The sequence below is a fragment of the Momordica charantia genome, assembly GCF_013281855.1.
Source record: "Momordica charantia cultivar OHB3-1 chromosome 4 unlocalized genomic scaffold, Mcharantia_2.0 BLBB01000004.1, whole genome shotgun sequence".
NCBI classification, from domain to species: Eukaryota; Viridiplantae; Streptophyta; class Magnoliopsida; order Cucurbitales; family Cucurbitaceae; genus Momordica; species Momordica charantia.
The window spans coordinates 1419131-1437707 of NW_028275162.1; the positions used below are offsets into that span (position 1 = coordinate 1419131).

An 18577-nucleotide genomic window follows, 5' to 3' on the forward strand; every position below is an offset into this window, starting at 1 on the left:
TCAAATAATTGTAAATTTTCATTAGGGTGTGTTTTTCCGAGTAACTTTATTGCTAGCTTAGATGTTTTTAGCCGAATATAAACATAGTTGAACAGATTTTTCTCTAAAAATTGGATACGATGTCTTAACTATTGAGTTATACTTATATCGTTGTGGTAGAATATGGTGAGTCGGTCGTACGACTGATTCTCTCTCCTAAACTATGTAGTATACGTTATATATTTTTTAACACAAGCAGTAACAGCCCTCCACCTGTCTACATAGGTACTGAAACTTTCATCGCATTTCTAACTTAGAACCTCGAGATCTAATCTATTTAGTTTGACATCTAAATTGTAGGAGTATTGATCGATGAACATTTGAGATAGTTGCTCAAACGAGGCTAACTTAGAATGATCTAGTGATGTAAACCATTTTAATGTAGGACCCGTAATAGTTTTTTGGAACAATCAAATGACATCCCCTTCGTCTTTCTGTAAAAGGCATACATCGGCACAATAAGCTACGAGGCTAACTTAGAATGATCTAGTGATACAAACCAGTTTAGTATAGGACCCATAATAGTCTTCTAGAACCATCGAATGACAGCCCTTGCCCTTTAGTCTTTCTCTAAAAGGCATACATTGACGCAATAAGTTTGTTGGTGAAAAATGGGGAATAGATTTTTTTGCTAAATTAATGTGATTTTAATCAAGATATTAACTAACTACTTTTCTAGCAAAATCACTTATATATTCATCTACATTTTGTGACTACTTAGTTATCACTAATATGACATATGACATGTCATAGTTTTTGCTATATTTTTTTAGTTTCTATTTTGGTAATATTTTATCTAAATTATGCTAAAATTACAATTAACACTCTTTTCAACCCAATTTGAATTGTCAAAGGTTACAAATTTATCTGATTCACCTTAGATAGATGATATGGACTTAATTAGTACTAAGCTGCTCAACTATAATAACATTTAAGTTTAAGTGGTTTCAACCAACATGAGCTTAGCTCATCGATAATTGACACTTATCTTAAGTCATGATTTCGTGGGTTCTTTAAACATTCAAATTTTTATGTTAGGTTTACTTTTTAAGTCAATAATTATAAAATAATGGAAAAAATAAAAAATAGAAAACAAAGAAACAAAAAACTTGATATTGTTGTTTCTAAACCTAACGTCATTTTTACACAAGTTTAGAAACGTTTCCTAAAAATATGAGAAACAATTAAAACCACGAACAATTACCAAATATTTTTATGTTCCTTACAAATTGTAAAAAAAAAAAAAAAAAAAAGATGAGAACATTACCAAATAGACCCTTAATGATTATACTACCTCACAAACATCAAAAATAAATATCTTTGAGAATGGTTAGTCCGCATATTTATAAGTACATCTTGTAAATATTTACTATTTTCTTATATCTTCTTAACTATGGAAGTATCGATTCACTCCTTATAATGATGGGTCGAAGATGAAAACACCGAACACATAAGATTTATTACATTACTTTATGATTATGATAAGGTAGTTTATTTAATTTCTAGACAGTAAAGAAGGGGTAAGTTTCATATCTAAAGTTACAACTCCCACCAACCACTCTTCCCCCAACTTTAGCACCATTCCCACAGCAACTTGGAAGCTCACCAATGGCATCATCAAGACACTTCTTGCAATCAGCCGTCCACAAATCTCTAGTGCACTGCGCCAACCCATACACCTTTTTCGACCCCTCAATCTCCACGTCCCCAATCGCATACATATTCCTCGATTCCTTTACCTTCTCAGACAAATCACTCAGCAACTTCTTCACCTGCTCCTTAAACGACGCCGGATCGCTCGCCTCCTGCACGTTCCACATGTAGAACCTGAACCCCCCGTTTTGGTTCTTCCCAAAGAATTTGGCGTTGGAGTACTTCAACAGGCATGTGTCGTACCATATGGCTGCCCCTTTCTTCAGCGGGCAGCGCTGTTGGACCTCGCGGCTGGCCGCGGCGACGCAGTCCTTGCACTCGCCCGGGGCGATGTCCCCGCGGCAGAGAGCAAGGCCGTTCACTTGGTTTTGCGAGTCGCGGCCGCCCGTGGAGCTGAGGCCGAAGCCGGAGAGGGGGGCATTGTTGGCCAAATTGTCGAGGGCTTGTTTCAAGTTGGAAGCATAGAGGCTGTAGGAAGTGAAATTGTCGGGGCTGGAACATGTGTGGTACAAATAGCCACCGTAAGCAATGTTCTTATTGCCAAAGGCTGCGAGAAACAGGAAGAGAAGTGGAAGTTGAAAGAAGAATATGCTTGGTTTTGATTGCCTCATGATTTGGAAGCAAAATATAGCAAAGTTTTTAGCTTGCCATTCATTTCGCAAGAGATCGAAATATATATAGGAAATTGACTAAGGACTAAGGAGTTGTCATTAGAGATATATATTACTTTTATAAACCTTTTTCTTTCTTTAGAAAATACTCGCGATAATTTATACTACTCTCTATCTTTTATAAATATTTTTAAACAAACGTCTACTAATATTTTAGATGAAAAGTTGACATGTGACAAAATTAAACATGGAATACATGCAGCTCAATTAATAGGAAAGTTTTTTTTCTACATTTTTTCTCTTTTCATACTTAATTTTATTGTAAAAGTCTTCAATGGCTTTTTCGTCAATTGTTTAAAAGAGTTTACTTTTCAAGTATCTACTCAATTTTGTCTTAATATTCATTTCAAATATTATATCGGTACTCTAATTTAATCCAAATCATCTGATATGTTAATTGTCATATCATTTCATATTCAAGTATGTCAACTTTTAATTCAAAATATTAAGGGTGTTGATAAAAAGATATTTTTAAAATGTTTATGAAATTTTTTAAATAATAAAGTTACTTGAAACAAATGGTAAAGTTTAGGTTTTTTCTCTTTCTCTCTTTTTAATCCAACGGGCCCTTTTCCAACCACTAATCTGTTTTGAAGATTAATTTTATCAGGTATTACTTTACCTTCTTCAAGAGCCATCTTCTGATTAAAAAAAAAAAAAGACTGTACAAACAAATTATCTCCACTAATTTAACTTCACGAGTAATTCATTGGTCAAGAAGACTACGATAAATTGAGAGGGAATAAATTCAAACTCCATAACGACTATCTACATACCTTAGAATTAATTACTATCTATTTTTCATTACCAAAATGTTGTAAGATTAAACGACTATATCATTAATCTAGATACCGAAGACTCACAAATATTAAAAAAAAAAAAAAAAAAAAGTCTCCACTAATTTGAGAAAGTAGAGTAATTGTGTGTCAGCACCCATTTGAATCGTATGTGCTCTATAACTTATCTAAGCCCACTTTTGGAGGGCTTCGTTTGCAAATATATAATTTTTTGAGGATTTATTATATAATTGGATGGGGCACTTCATAATTTACATATATCAATGCATTTAATATGGCGCACTTCATTTGCGTATATGACTTTTTTACATATATACATTTTTTTAAGTGATCATTTAGTACGGAAAAAATCTTTCTTAAAAGATTTAGTACAGTTGGATTACTGCAATTCATTTAATTTAAGTATTAATCTTTCTAGCAACACAATTATTTGATGGTTTACATATATAATCCTACATGAATTAGATTTATATATGACTTCATTTTTTTAACCCTTTCTTTTCTTATCATTCTATTTTTTTAAAAAAATAAAATTACAACTGGGTCTGGAATTAGTTTAACCTTTTAATATATGAAAAGAAATAAGATTACCAAGATTTGAACTTAAAATTGTTTGCTTTAGTAACATGTCAAATCATATTTATAGGTTGTTGTCAATATCTATTGATCACAATCTATTTGTCTTTGGTGGAAAATTGCATTGTGCAATCATGGATCCAATGTTTGTATGCTCAACATCAATTTGCAACCATCAAAATTGACTAAGCCCAACTAAATATTTGATTAAATCAATTCAATAATCCAATGAATTAGGTAAGAATTTTACAACTTTGGTTTGATTTATTAAATTATGGGTTCGTAGGAGAGGTTATAGGTAATTTCTACCCAATTAAATGTTGACAACTAGGTAAAACATATATCTTTACTGCAACAAAATAATCCTTCAATGACGAGGTTTCAGAGACGTCAGTGAAAAAAGTCACTAGAAGATATTTAAGGACGCCATTATGTAACGGTGTCTCTGGAAATGGGCACATCGTTGTAAGTATTATTAGCGACACAACTTTTTGGTCATTGAAAACTACGATGACGTGGTATTAGCAACGTCTACGACAACAAAAAGGTTTGGTCACTAAATTTATTAGCGATGTTTTGAGACTTTCAGCAATTTTTTTCTGCGTCTCTAAAATCCTATTTTCTAGTAGTGCTTCCACGTCCAACTGAGATTCGAATCTCCATCATCACATGTTAAACTAAAAAAAAACTAAACATGAGTGCTTAAAGATCCTTCTTTATATTCTCAAAATGATATATTATATAATATGTGTTACTGAAAATATAAATTAGCATCGATCTTATAGCAAAAGGATACATGGTATCCAAACCAAACTAAAAGTAAGGTTATGTCAATGGACAACATCATATCGTTGTGTAAATACAGATAGTGATCTCGTTGAGACACCAAATTCATAATCTAACTTGTGACTGAGCTTTTGCCATATGAGTATGAACCCAGCTCGTCTTTTATTATATTTTTTGCATGATAGAAAAAGTAATTTACTTTTGAGCATCAACAATGGGGTAAAGTTCATATCTAAAGTTACAACTCCCACCAACAACTCGTCCACCAATTTTAGCATCACAACAGCTGGGAAGCTCACCAATGGCGATCTCAAGGCACTTCTTGCACGCACCACTCGACAGATCTCTACTGCATTGAACCAACCCATACAACTTCTCCAAAGTTTTCAACTTTTTCATCTCCACCTCCCCAATCACATACAACTTCTGCGTACTCACAACTTTTTCAGCCAAATCCGTCAGCAAGCTCTTGACTTGTTCGTTAAACGACGTCCGATCGTTGTCGGTTTCTTGCACGTTCCACATGTAGAACTTGTTTCTGTTGTCAATCTTCCCAAAGAACTTGGCGTTGGAATATTTCAAGAGGCAGAAATCGTACCATATGGCCGCGCCTTTCCTCAAAGGGCAGCGCTGATGGATCTCGTGGGCGGCGGTGGCGATGCAGTTTTTGCAGTCTGCGGCCGAGACGTCGCCGCGGCAAAGAGCGAGCCCGTTGACTTGGGTTTGCGAATCTTTGCCGACAGAGGCGACGGCGAAGCCGGAGGGAGGGGCAGTGGTGGTCAATTGGTCGAAGGCTTGGTTCAAGTTGGAAGCATAGGGGCTGTCCGTGGTGTAGTTGTCGAAGCTAGAACAGATATGGAAGAGGAATTCGCTATCAGTGATAATATCATCATCGCCAAAGGCTATGGGAGAAACGAGAAATAGAAATAAACATAGAAGAGTGGGGAAGAATATGCTTGATTTGAATTGCTTCATTTTGATTGAGAGCTTGGCTTAGCTTTGCCATTCATTTGCCAAAAGTATCCAATATATATAAAAGAGTTCCATAATTTTACCTCTCAAAATAAAGTTCATGTTTTTTTTTAGAGAAAAAATTGGATACTACTATTGAAGATGTGGTGTGGCCGAGATTCAAAGTCTTTGTTTGGACATTTTATGGTTTTTGTTACTGGGGTCAACGATTTTTTTGAAAAACATAAGCATTTTATAATTATTGTTTTTAGTTTGTCATTGTTAAGAAACTTTTATAAAATTACATAAAAATATATATTGGAAACAAGGATAACTTTTTTCTTTAATTTCTCGAAATTGATATTGACACAACCCGTCCCAAACACCTACTAGTCCTAGAACGAGTCGCGCCGACCACAGACCCCGACTAACTACGAAGTCAGTGGTCAACTTCTTTCTTTCCTTTGACCTGAACTTTGACTAACAACTCCGAATGGATGCACAATAAAATATTAATCTTAATCAAACAACCATTCTTACATCCATTCTATACATTCTTTTCCTCTCAACAAAATGCAGATAAAATTTCTTACAAACCAACTAAACTACATACAAAGAGATATGCAACTCTTGAATAACTCGGGGTGGCAGAAGCTGAACTAAATTCTTCTTGAAACTCAGAAACTCAGATACTCAGTTACAGCCTGGGGGGAAAACAAAACATAAACAGTGAGCTGAGAAGCTCAGTGAGTGGTAAGTTAATAAGAAAATATTGTCGTCAACTTCCTTTCATAAACAACTGAAAATTCAGCTCTTAAAACAAACATCATAAAACTGAAGTAATAATCATTCTCATTAAAATTCCATAAAATTCGAGTAAAACTAGAGCAACGTTATACATTTCATAAAACTCAGTAAACTTCTCAAAATCAAATTTGTAACAACAATTTCTTTACAGGCAAACCGAAAAGACAACGCTCCCAAGTCCAGGATTCGGACCAGGATTCGGAATCCGGATTTGGCCCTTATCGCCCCGGCATTCTCCTGCATCCCCTGCGACCTAGTTACGCCAACTTCTCAACATGCTCTAAAACACATTCTAAAACATTTAAAACATTCTTCTTCAAACATAATACAGATAGATAAAACTCAACACCACACATGTATCCACATTCTATTCTGGTCTACTGGCGTAGAGTAATCTCAATACACACAGCAGAAAAATTCTGGTCTACTAGCATAGAGTAATCTCAATACGCATAGCAGAATAATTCTCTCAACACGTGGAGTAAAATGGTCCCAAAGACCTTCTATTTCTGGTATACTATAGAAACACATTCACATAGCATACGAGTAATCACCTAGATACAATAACATGGTGGTTTGAAAACTTCTTTCTCAATCTCATAAACTGTTCTAAAATTCTTCCTTCCTTCTTTCTTCTTTCTAAGAACTTTTTTTTTCTCAAATCATTTCTAAAATATTTCTTTCTAAGAACATTTCATGAAATTCTAAAATCATTTTCTGAAATCTCTTTCTAAATATCTTCCATAAGCTTAAACCATTCTTTAAACTCATAAAGCATTTCTAAATTCTCATAAACATTTCTAAATTCTCGAACAAACACATTTTCTTTCATTCTTAGCAGAAATACTAAATCATACATAATATATAATTTCTTAGAAATTCTATATCAGTAGGTATCTAAAACCATTTAATAAAATAACCACTCACTAATCCTTCAAACTCGGTCGTCCTCCGTTCCAATTTCCGCTCGACCTGAAATATCGATTCAATACCAAATTAATTCATGCTTTAATCCAATTTAACTTCAACATATTCTTGTTTCCAATTGAAATTATATTACCTTCCAAATTAATCCACATAAATCAAATTTTATAACTCATTCTCCCTCTTCATTAACAACCCACCATTTTTCTCTCTCATACCATTTTACAAGTGGGTCCCACCAAAACCCATTGAATTTCTCCTCCTTTCACCTTCTCACGTGATTTCCCCTTTCTTTTACCAATTCATTTTTAATTTTCTCAATTAAATTCTATTCAAAAATTTCTCTCTCTCTTCCCAAAACCCACGGATTTTCTTCCTTTCTTCCATCCTCAGGACCACAATTTTAACCTCAAATAAGTTGTCCTTCACAAAACCCACAAATGAAAGGAGTCTATTTTCGAGAATCTCATGGTTTAAGACACTGAAACTTACCCAAAAACAAGCTTCAAAAACTCCAACCGGTTTAAAAAAAAAACTCTTCCTTCCTCCTTAGCCGTACACCACCTTCGATTTCTTTCTCTTCCCTGTTCATTCTTCTTCTCCTGCGTTGTCTCTCTCTTTTCTTCCCACTTCTTTCTTTTCTTTCCTTTTTCCGTTCTTATGCTTTCTCTTTCTTTCTTTTTATTTATTCTTTTCCTTCCCCTCCTTTTCTTTTTAAAACACCTGTCACCCACCTTCATTAATCAACAACACACATACACACGTGCCTTTCTAAAAAAAACTTTCATTTCTTTCATTTCTTTTTTTTTTTGCGAAATTACCAAAATGCACTTCCAACTAAAATTCCAATTTTTTTTTTCTTTTTCCCTTTTTTTGTTTTTTTTTTTTTGTTTTTCACTTCGAAACGGTCCTTACAGATATCGTGTGGATTACGCCGTAGATTTCTATAATCAAGACTCGTTGCTTGTACTGAACAATAAAGTGACAAATACTAGGTTTGAACCTAAAAATCTCATGGTAAGTGATACCACAAAGTTCAAGGTCCTTGTCACTGCACCGTCTTCTAGATAACAAGAAATAAATGAGAAATAAGAAAAGAAAACCTTACCGATCAAAGGGATTTTTTAAAAAAGAATTGAAAATGTAAAAACTAATTAAAAAAATCTATAATTATTTTTAAAAATATTTATAGCTTAATTTGATGATTCTTTTGAAAAAAGTTCTCTTCTAAAACAATATGTTTGGACCAAAATCAATGTATTATGTTATATTATGTGAGTACTACTTGTAAGAATTTTCCTTTACAAGAACTACATATTGAATTTATGTTGTGTGTAATATATCTATATATTAGAGTGGGTCAACAAGTATTGCCTTTGGTCAAACAATGGAGTCGAAATTGTTGACTTTATGAACGGTGGCGATCGGGCAAAGTCATTTACATTTATAATATAATTTGTCCCCAATAGCCCACTTGGATGACCCTCTTTGATTTTCTAACACGTGAGTTAAGTCAAAAGTAATCAATTTATTATTATTATTTTCTAATTTTAAGTCAAAAGTATAGCTATTAAGTATTACTAACATTTATATTTTATTTTATTTTCATATCTACATTTGTGAACGTTATATTTATTTAAACAAAAATTATTGAATTATAGTTAAATATAATATCTTCCAAACTTTAAAAAATCAAGTCTATATTTAATTATCTCACAAACCACAAACACGTGCTAAGCAAATTAAGATTTTTCAATGGGTTTAACAAATTTGTGGGCGAACATTTTTAAACTTAATCAATTGACTTTTCAATGTTAAAGTTAAGACTCTTTGACTTTTTCGTATAAATCATGTCAAAATATTCATTAAGCTATAATTCATTGGCTTTTAAAAGAAACACCCTTGAATGGATATAAAGCTAGGTTATTATTTTAAAAAAAAATCCAATTCGAAATGGTCCAAACCTATGTGTTGTGCCAATCAAGCTAAGAAGCTAGATATTTTGCCTAGTTTAATTAGAATGAATATTGATAAAATGTACCAAAAAAAAATATAGAACAAGAAGGAAAAAAGTGTACTTGTTGAACTAATAAAGAAGGAAGAAAATGGTTAGATTGCAAGTTTAATCTCTATGATTGCATTTAATAAGTTGTTCATGAACTTTAAAAATGTTTTGGTGCCTTATTAAGTCTCTAAATTTTTAATTTTTCGTCATCTAATAGATACTTAACTTTTTAAAGTTTATAATTCCATCTAAACTTTCAATTTTATGTATCTAATAGAATTCCTAACTTATTTGACACTTTTTAAAATTTATGGGAGTAGTTTCTAATAATTAAGATCATACCTAGATAGTGACATCTATTTGGATCGAAGAAGTTGGATTGACACTTCTCATATTTGTCACCTACTTCATGTTTTTCTAAAAAATACCTATTACCATATATCCACTTTTAATTCATTTTTGTTTTTTTTAACAATATAATACGGCTCGAACATGTGTTATATAATATGTTTTTTTTTGGGTTAAAATATACTGTTAGGTCTATAAGATTAACCTAATATATATAGAAAATAAAAATCCGTATTCAAAACTATTCATGTTTTAATAACATTTGAATTATGGTCCTACAAAAGTTGTTAATACCTATTCTAGTTTTTTTTTTCCTTGAAAAATTACAATCATGCAATCATATATTCACTGTAGGAGCTAGGCACAATGATATCTTAAAATGAATTTATATATACGTTGTGGGGAAAAATCGAAAGCAAGACGGCTCGCTCTCTCTTGTTAGGACACGTAAGCATAGACTACAACTCTACCTTCTACCGAGCCGAGGAGGAAAGACTTATTATGTGGTGCAAAGCAGTGCTTAACTAGCCCAACTTTTACCTAGGGCAAAGTTCATTCCACAAATATCCACTGACATTTAATGAAATGACAATTCTGTTGACAGTATATATGTTTATATGACTGACAGAAGATTTGTTTGTTGCAAGACATTTTTCTTTTAATAATTCAACAACATGTAAGAATGGAAATTCAAACCTCCTACTTTTCTCATGTCTTAACCAATTGAGTTATATCAAAGTTGTAGCATATCAAGTGATCTCCTATTGATTTGATTATTTTAACAAATAAATCAGTTAATTGGTTGGACAATCCAAGAGGTTGTTGGTGAGACGGAGGAAATGAAATCAAAATAAAACTGAAACCAATTAGTGTCAATAAATTAAAATTTTCATATATATATATTGGCATCAACAAAACGACAACTTTGATAATCAAACTTGTAAAACTAATTACAATACTACATGAACCAGCTGGGCCTTATTCTCGTCTAGCTAGCAAGATTATTACACATTAATAACTAGTTTATGATCCCTGGGCATCAACAATGGGGTAAATTTCATATCTAAAATTACAACTCCCACCCACCACTCTTCCACCAATTCTAGCATCACAGCAACTCGAAAGCCCTCCAATGGCGTCCTCAAGGCACTTCCTACAAGCAGCCGCCGACAGGTCCCTAGTGCACTGAACCAGCCCGTACAATTTCTTCTGAAACAGCTCAATCGCCGCTTCCCCGATCGCGTACAGCTTCGGCGTGGCAACGACTTTTTCAGCCAGCCCCGTCAGCAGCCGCTTCACTTGGTCGTTAAACGCCGTCGCATTGCTGCTGTCCACGCTCTGGACGTTGATGAGAGAGAATTGGTTTCTGTTGTCGATCTTGCCGAAGAATTTGGGGTTGGAGTATTTGAGGAGGCAGAAATCGTACCATATGGCCGCGCCTTTCCTGTAGGGGCACCGCACTTGGATCTCTTGGGCGGCCGTGGTGACGCAGTTTTTGCAGTCGGCGGGGGAGACGTCGCCGCGGCAGAGGGCGAGCCCGTTGACTTGGTTTTGTGGGTCTTTGCCGGCGGAGGCGAGGGCGAAGCCGGAGGGAGGGGCGGCGGCGGCCAATTGGTCAAAGGCTTGGTTCAAGTTGGAAGCGTAGGGGGTGCCGGCGGTGAAGTTGTCGAAGCTTATGCATATATGGTTGAGAAATGAGCTCTCGGTGATGATATCTGAACCGCTGAGGGCTGGTGGGGAGAGAAGAAAGAAGAGGGATAGAAGAAGAGATCGGAAAATGGTGGATTTTGGATGCCTCATGGTTGGTTTATTGGGTGTGGATTGTTTCCCAAAAGGATCCATTATATATATATATATGTGAAAAGATGATGAAGTTTTTCTCCCTATCTTTTCTCTCTCAAAATAATTTTTTTTTTTTTAATTTAAACTAGTAAAATACGGCTAGCTCTTAAAATCAATATTGATTTTTGAAGAAAGGAAACTCGGTGCCTCACTTGAGGTGGAGACTCGAGGTTTTTATTTAATTTGGATTAACTTTCATTTGGTATTTGTTGAGAATAAAAACCGAGCGAGAGACGTGTGAGGCTCGAGTAGTGATAGTTGATAGTGGGGACCAAACCTCTTGCAGAGGTACAACCGATGAAAGGTGCGACACAGGAATCGGCAGAGACGTACAGGTTGGACACGACAAACCTTGTTGTAGTACCTATACGATAGAGTGACAGGTGACGGGATCACTACCTCACGTCAAGAATGTCTTCTAACAGTCTGTCAGAACTCGTACGATAGTGAGCCTCACCACGTTGCATGCCAAGCATCTACCTAGTCGACCACAACACCTATAAAAAGGACGTAACACCATGACCATAGGATAAGTGAAAAAGCTATCACTAAACTACCTAAGGTACTGATCACTATTCTTTCTTTTCTCTGATATTAAAAAGATGTAGTTATCTTTTTTTGAAATTATTAGGATGGTGAAAATTCCAACCCTAGTTTGGGAGATTTACGAATGTTAATGCTACAATTGGTTTTGCGTCAATTCCTTCCCCATTTCGACTCTTACTTCCACTTATTTCTACTATCAAACAATAAAGAGAGCATATATATAATTTTTTGTTCATCCCTAAACTATATGATTTTTTATTGAATTAGTTCATACGAAATAATTGATCGCTTCATGCATTTTCCAGATTGAGTTATGTTGTAAAATATGGTTGTTGAGAGATAAACCCGAGCAGGTAAGGTGTCGAGCGTTGGGGGTAACAATAATGCATGGGACCGCAGAAGATCGAAATATACGCTGCAAGTGCGTACGGGCGCATCACCACTAGAGTTGTACTGGAAGCACGTTCCAAGCCGTAGCCCGCAACCTGCAGATGGGGAGCATAAACTAGCAAGCGGAGGTGTCACCCACCAAGCGTCAAGGATGTCCGTCCTCACTTGTCAGAATCATGTACAGTCTGACACGCTCCTGCGCCCAAAAACGTCATTCTTCCTGGTCGACCACCCGCACCTATAAGAGGGGAAGGACCTCATCAGTACCAAGTAAGTGAGAAAATCTGTTACTAAAACCCATAAGGTGTCTAACTCTTTTCATTTACTCCGATTAGTGACTTGATAGTCGGAGTTTGTTAGGCACTGCATCCATGTCGAATTTTCTAGTTGCAGACTCATTTGTTCTTCGACGACGTACAATTTTGGGAGACACATTGACCTCACCAAAACTCACTGTCAACAATGGTTATTTATAAACTTATTTAGAAGGTATGGTACTTTTTATTTTTAAAAAGTATAGAATATATTACAAGAGCCATGTTTGAGTAAAGTGAAATGTATACTATACCATTTATAAATTTTAGATTTTTTCAATTTTTAGAACTATCAAATTGAATTTATGTAGTTTTTTTTCTTTTTTCTTTTCTTTGGTAAAATTACCATCGCGAACAAAAATATGAATTTACATGTTTTTCAAAAAATAAAAAATAAAATTATAAGTGGGTGTGGGTCACAACAATAAGCATCGCGCAATTGGTCAAATAATAGAGCCGAAATCGTTGACTTTTGTTATTGGTGTTCCCAATTATAATGAAGAGTAATTGGGCATACTCTTCCACAGGATCAGTCATTTTCATGAATAGTACAATAATGCCCTCTATGCCTTTCTATGACCACTTGGATCACACCACACTCGTCTACATGTATGATTTTAGAAAGGAAAATACTTCGCTTTCTAGCCCTTAATAAAAATTTTACAAATAAAAAATATTTATTTTCTACATTTTTCTCTCCAACTTATAAAAAATTTAATGCTTGGGATACTAATCAATAAAACATTTGAGCATTTTTCATAATTTTAAGGGAGCTTTAATTCAAAAAAATTGAATTTTAAAGTTATATCTATCATTAAAAAGTCAAAGAATTGAATCTTCATGTAGGGCTGACAAAATTTTTCGTGAATATGAGTACTTGAAGGCACCGCTCCATATGGAGTGAATAATCTCCATGGAAACTTCTCTAGATATTTTTTCCAAGATCTTTAATCCACGGATGGAATTTCTAAGAATCCAACTTCAAATCCTCAAATCCCCAAATCAGTCAATGGGATGGGATGAAGATTAGAAAGGAAGGACATACCTTAATTATGTTGGGTAAATATACGTTGTATATGTAAACTGAATAATACTAACAACAAGTTACAACGTAACTGCCTATAAACAATTATAGATCTTGACAACTTGATGAACACCAAAACTTGATCAAAATAGTCGAGGCACGCTTCAATAGCGCTGATATGTAGATAATTATTCACTCTGTACAAGTTGCTAGCAGACTACAGCGATCGTCTTAGCATGATACAACAACTAACTCCAGTAGAACTGCAACCTCGAACTACTCGAATCTAGTAGAACTCTTAGACACTTGCTCTCAACACAAATAAGAACAACAACTCGAGAGTAGAGAGAACTCTTGAGAGAGAAGGAAGAACTCAAAATGAGAAATGCTTGTATATCTCAAAATGTGAAGGAAAAAAACAACTATATATAGTTGTCTAAATGTATAACATCTCCCAAAAACTTAAACACATATAAAGTTTCAGTTGTAACTTTAACTAAATAAAGGAAAAAACTTCTTATTCAAAAGATAACTTCATCTTTAACAAACATGTAATTTTAATATATTTAATGTTACATGACACAAAAGTTGAAACATAAAGAATTTGTTACACAATCAAATTCTTAATACACAAATTTAATTTTCGGATGTTAAATTTGTATATTCAACGGTTTTCTCACTTTCTTTCACATATTAAACATACAACAAATTATTCTACACTATGGATTGGGTAACCTTAAAAAAAACTACGAAGTTATAAAGTTCACTTTTTAGGTTGGATACTAACATTTTAAATTATAAGTCTACCCACCAAATATATAGGTTTATGCACATCTATATTTTTTAACTTTTTCGGTTGTAGTCAACATGAGCTTACTAATTAGCACATGTCTCTCACTAAGAGGTCATGAGTTTGACTCCTCCCACTCTTATTTGTCATACAAAAAAAAAAACTTAGCTCAATTGTATACTCCAAATACCTGCTATATTCGTAAAAGATCATGAGTTCGAGATCATGAGTTCGAATCTTCGTCTGAATTTGTTGCACTAAAAAAATAAGTTTTGTATTAAAAAAAATGTTATATTAAAAAAATTTGAATGGGAGAAGCTTAGGTTTTTTTTTTCCTCCCTTTTGTCCAATTGGAAATTGTCTAAACCATTTTATGTCAATCAAGTCGAGAGAAACGAAGTCAATCTTCTAGAAGGAAATTGAAATAAAAATATCTACTTTTATTTATTTCAGAGTGGTTCATTAATCCGATGATATGTTAGATGCGTCAAGGATCCCACGTCGAAGGGACTTAACAATTTTTATAAAATACAGTACTACACTTTCATCACAATTGATTTTGAGATAGAACTTATAAATATTAAGAAGCTTTTTGGAGCTAAAAAAACCTCAAACTTTTTTCTGAATACCCCTTATAATCATATGATATTGTCCATTTTGGACGTAACTCTCACGATTTTGCTTTGAATTTCACCGAATTTCACCAAAAAATTTCATAAGAATAATGAAGATGTTCTCCCATTCTTTTAATACTTATGATTTCCCAACACATTTCTTTAATTTTTATAGCCAAGCTCAAAATAATTCATATTTATTATTATAATTAAAGAAAAAAATACATTTTATCATAAAATAGTACTATCTATGTATATATATACACACAAAGATACATACATAGACATATACAGATACATATACATATACAATTTTATCATTTCTAGTCCTCAATAGTATGACATTATCAACTTTAAGCATAAGCTCCGGCCATGACTTTGCATTTCACTCAAAAATCTTCATAACCAATGAAGATATTGTCACATTTTTGCATACATATGACCCCTTAGTCGATGTATAAGACTATGTCGCATTCCCAACAGATTACTTTTAATTTTCAACTCCCACCCACACCATAGATTTCATAGCTAGAAAACCTGAACACAATTCATATTTATTACTATAATTAAAGGGAAAAAAATACATTTATCATAAAATAGTACTATAAAAACAAGTTTTATTATCATTTCTGGTCCTTAACAAAGGGGTAAACTTCATATCTGAAGTTACAACTCCCACCAATGACTCTTCCACCAATTTTGGCATCACAACATTTGGGAAGCTCAGCAATGGCATCATCCACACACTTCTTGCACGCACCACTCGACAAATCTCTCGTGCACTGAACCAACCCATAAACCTTTTTCGAGCCCTCCATTTCCACTTCCCCAACCGCATACAAATTTGGCGTCGCCTCAACTTTCTCAGACAGACCCATCAGCAACTTCCTCACTTCCTCATTAAACGACGCCGCATTCTCCGCCTCCTCCACGTTCCACATGTACAGCCTCGCCCCATTGTCAATCTTCCCAAAGAATTTGGCGTTGGAGTATCTGAGCAGGCAAAAATCATACCATATGGCGCCCCCTTTGCCATAAGGGCACAGCTGCTGGATCTCGTGACCGGCCGTGGCGATGCATCCTGCACAATCTGCAGGCGATACGTCGCCGCGGCAGAGGGCGAGGGCGTCGACTTGGGATTGCAGGTCGTGGCCGATCGAGGCGAGGGCGAAGCCGGAGGGAGGGGTAGTGGAGGCCAAATTGTAGAAGGCTTGTTTCAAGTTTAAAGCGTAGGGGGAATCATGAGTGAAGTTTTGGGAGGTGGAGCATGTGTGGAAGAGAAGTGAATTTTGATCGCAAAAGGCTGGTGGGGAGAGGAGAAAGAGGCATCGGAGAGTGAGGAACAAGGTGTATGATATTTTTGAATGCATTTTCATGGTTAAGTGAGCAGATTTTGAGATGTTTTGGTGGGTTGGGATTTGTTTCTTCAAAGTGTCCAATATATATAGAGGGTTTCTTACATATTCTTGGACCTCTTCTCTGATCTCTCTTGTGTATTTGTAATTATTTTAATGGAAATTAGAAAAGTATTCTTGTGTAGCACTTCAAAGAAACTCAAATTTAGAATAATGTAGGTGTGTTGATGTAGCTGGTAAAGTTTTAGACAATTTCATTTCATGCAACTTTTTGGTTTAGCTAGTCTCTAACCTAGAAACAACTATGAAATTAGTCTTGGTTTATTTTATTTATTTTTCCTAGTTAACAATAACATGTTGGTTGGGCCGAGTTGAGATTCAATCTAACCTGGTTTTTAAATATCTTAACTAGCTAGTTTAAGTTGACCATCTATTTTAGTCTCATGATCATTTTGATTTTAATCATAAATTTCAGTATAATACTATACTCATATCAATAAACCTTTTTTGAAATATAGTTTGCGATCGAACAGGAAACTAAAATGGTCAAAAACTAAAGATACGCGGATTAAATTAGTCGAAATATAATTGGTTTTAAACTTAAAATTAACTACCACTAAAAAACAGTTTTAAAGAAGATTACAACTGAGTCTGAGTCAAAAGAATGTGGATTTTGGTCAAATGATGTATATGGTGGAAATTGTTGACTTTACTCATTGCTATCCAGAATGGAAATTGAACAGTAATAATAATTGGTCATACTTTTCTAAACCACTAGTGTCATTCTCAACAACAATATGTGCTCTATAATTTTTCCAGCCCACTTGGATGGACGCACCAATAATTTTTATCTATTTAGGGTTAAAAATTTTGAGTCTGTTAAATTAAAATTTTGTTTCATCTTACAAGCATAGCTTATGAAAACTTTTCTTTTATCCTACTTACCAACTTTTTCTTTCATAATTGCATTAAATCGGACGCATTCAATTAATGGTCCTTTTTCATATTTAGAAGATTAAACCTCTTTGATTTGTTCGTATTAAAAGATTCAACACAAAAAAGACTTTTTTCGGCATCAATTATTCTTTATTACCGAACCATGTCAAAATATCAATTTATAATAGTCAATCTTGTAGAAGTTGCAAGGAGTGCAAACGAAGTCCCAACAAAGGATTGATCTATGGTATATAGGGTGATCGAGGACAATTATCTATGGTATGAGTAAAACTAAAAGTAAAGTCAGAGAATTATGTTAAAAACGGACAATATCATACCATATTATAGAGATACTTTTTTTAATTAGTACAGCTTGTACGGTAGGGTTTTGAGCTCATGATATTTCATATCCTGATTAAGAAAAAGAACTTAAAATTAAGTAGATAGATCTTTGCGTTATTTGGAATTGGTGCCCATCATGTTAAGAGGAGTTCGAGTCAACTTTCCAGAAGAAATTTGAAAATATCCCACTTTTATTTAAGAATAATAATCCTTAATCTCGATGACGACATGTCGGCGGTAAAATATTAATTGTAAAAAGAGAGCTGAAATGTCTCCCGCCAACCACGTCAACATTCTAGATTATAATCTATAGATCCCTCGGTAAAATTAAGAAAATATGGAAGAAAATAATATAGCTAAACAATTAACTCAAAGTCTTTAATTGTAGAGAAAAATGTCGTTCCCGTCTCGCCATGGATCATGCACAAGAATTATATCTTTGTATGGAAGCCATAAGAAGTTCAAGATACAATGCTCGGAGGAAGTTGTAGATAAGAGTGATGGAGAAAACGATATAATGTCACGTATGTTAGACTTAACCCTTTATAATACATACTTCTAATCCATATGAGATTATATGTATTTGATCTCTATTAGTATATTGTCATTTTTCACCCATTAAACTACCCAAAGGCCAAATGAATGGATTTGATGAGGAGTTTGCAATTTTAATTTATATGTAATTTATTAGATTCTAACTTTTGAGCAAAGATAATTAATGGTTAATCCTAGAAGAAAAGTATGTACACTGAAGCTGACCATTTCGTTTTCTTGCAAAATCTGACAGATTATTTCAATTTTATAAAAGTCGATGAATTATTTTGTTGAACTTTGATTGTCTCAAATTCGACTGGTTCTTAATTTTCC

At 34.2% G+C, this 18577-nt stretch overlaps 2 protein-coding genes, 1 long non-coding RNA gene and 2 pseudogenes across 4 annotated transcripts; all 5 read right to left on the minus strand.

The window, feature by feature from the left end:
• Nucleotides 1–1475: 1475 nt before the first annotated feature.
• On the minus strand, nucleotides 1476–2367 carry LOC111007868 (antimicrobial ginkbilobin-2-like protein). Its single transcript, XM_022280398.2, has one exon. It carries the CDS (start codon nucleotides 2301–2303, stop codon nucleotides 1542–1544), a length of 762 nt encoding a protein of 253 aa, XP_022136090.1. The 5' UTR covers nucleotides 2304–2367; the 3' UTR covers nucleotides 1476–1541.
• A 2118-nt stretch (nucleotides 2368–4485) lies between these two features.
• Nucleotides 4486–5592, minus strand: LOC111007614 (Receptor-like protein kinase-related family protein). The gene has a single exon (XM_022280028.2). It carries the CDS (start codon nucleotides 5495–5497, stop codon nucleotides 4718–4720), a length of 780 nt encoding a protein of 259 aa, XP_022135720.2. The 5' UTR covers nucleotides 5498–5592; the 3' UTR covers nucleotides 4486–4717.
• A 386-nt stretch (nucleotides 5593–5978) lies between these two features.
• Nucleotides 5979–7888, minus strand: LOC148211625 (uncharacterized). Of its 2 annotated transcripts, XR_015790393.1 has the most exons (3): nucleotides 7697–7887; nucleotides 7208–7252; nucleotides 5979–6177 (listed from the first exon to the last, which is right to left on the minus strand). It is a non-coding gene; the product is annotated as an uncharacterized LOC148211625 (long non-coding RNA). The 2 variants fall into 2 exon arrangements; XR_015790392.1 differs by having other exon boundaries at nucleotides 5979–7252; nucleotides 7697–7888.
• Nucleotides 7889–10427: 2539 nt separating this feature from the next.
• On the minus strand, nucleotides 10428–11393 carry LOC148211626 (antimicrobial ginkbilobin-2-like protein pseudogene; annotated as a pseudogene).
• Nucleotides 11394–15507: 4114 nt separating this feature from the next.
• Nucleotides 15508–16611, minus strand: LOC111007926 (antimicrobial ginkbilobin-2-like protein pseudogene; annotated as a pseudogene).
• Between the last annotated feature and the right edge of the window lie 1966 nt (nucleotides 16612–18577).

Bases quoted from the DNA above. Each gene is read 5' to 3' on its own strand.
- LOC111007868 (XM_022280398.2), bottom strand. From the start codon at position 2,303: ATGAGGCAATCAAAACCAAGCATATTCTTCTTTCAACTTCCACTTCTC.
- LOC111007614 (XM_022280028.2), bottom strand. From the start codon at position 5,497: ATGAAGCAATTCAAATCAAGCATATTCTTCCCCACTCTTCTATGTTTA.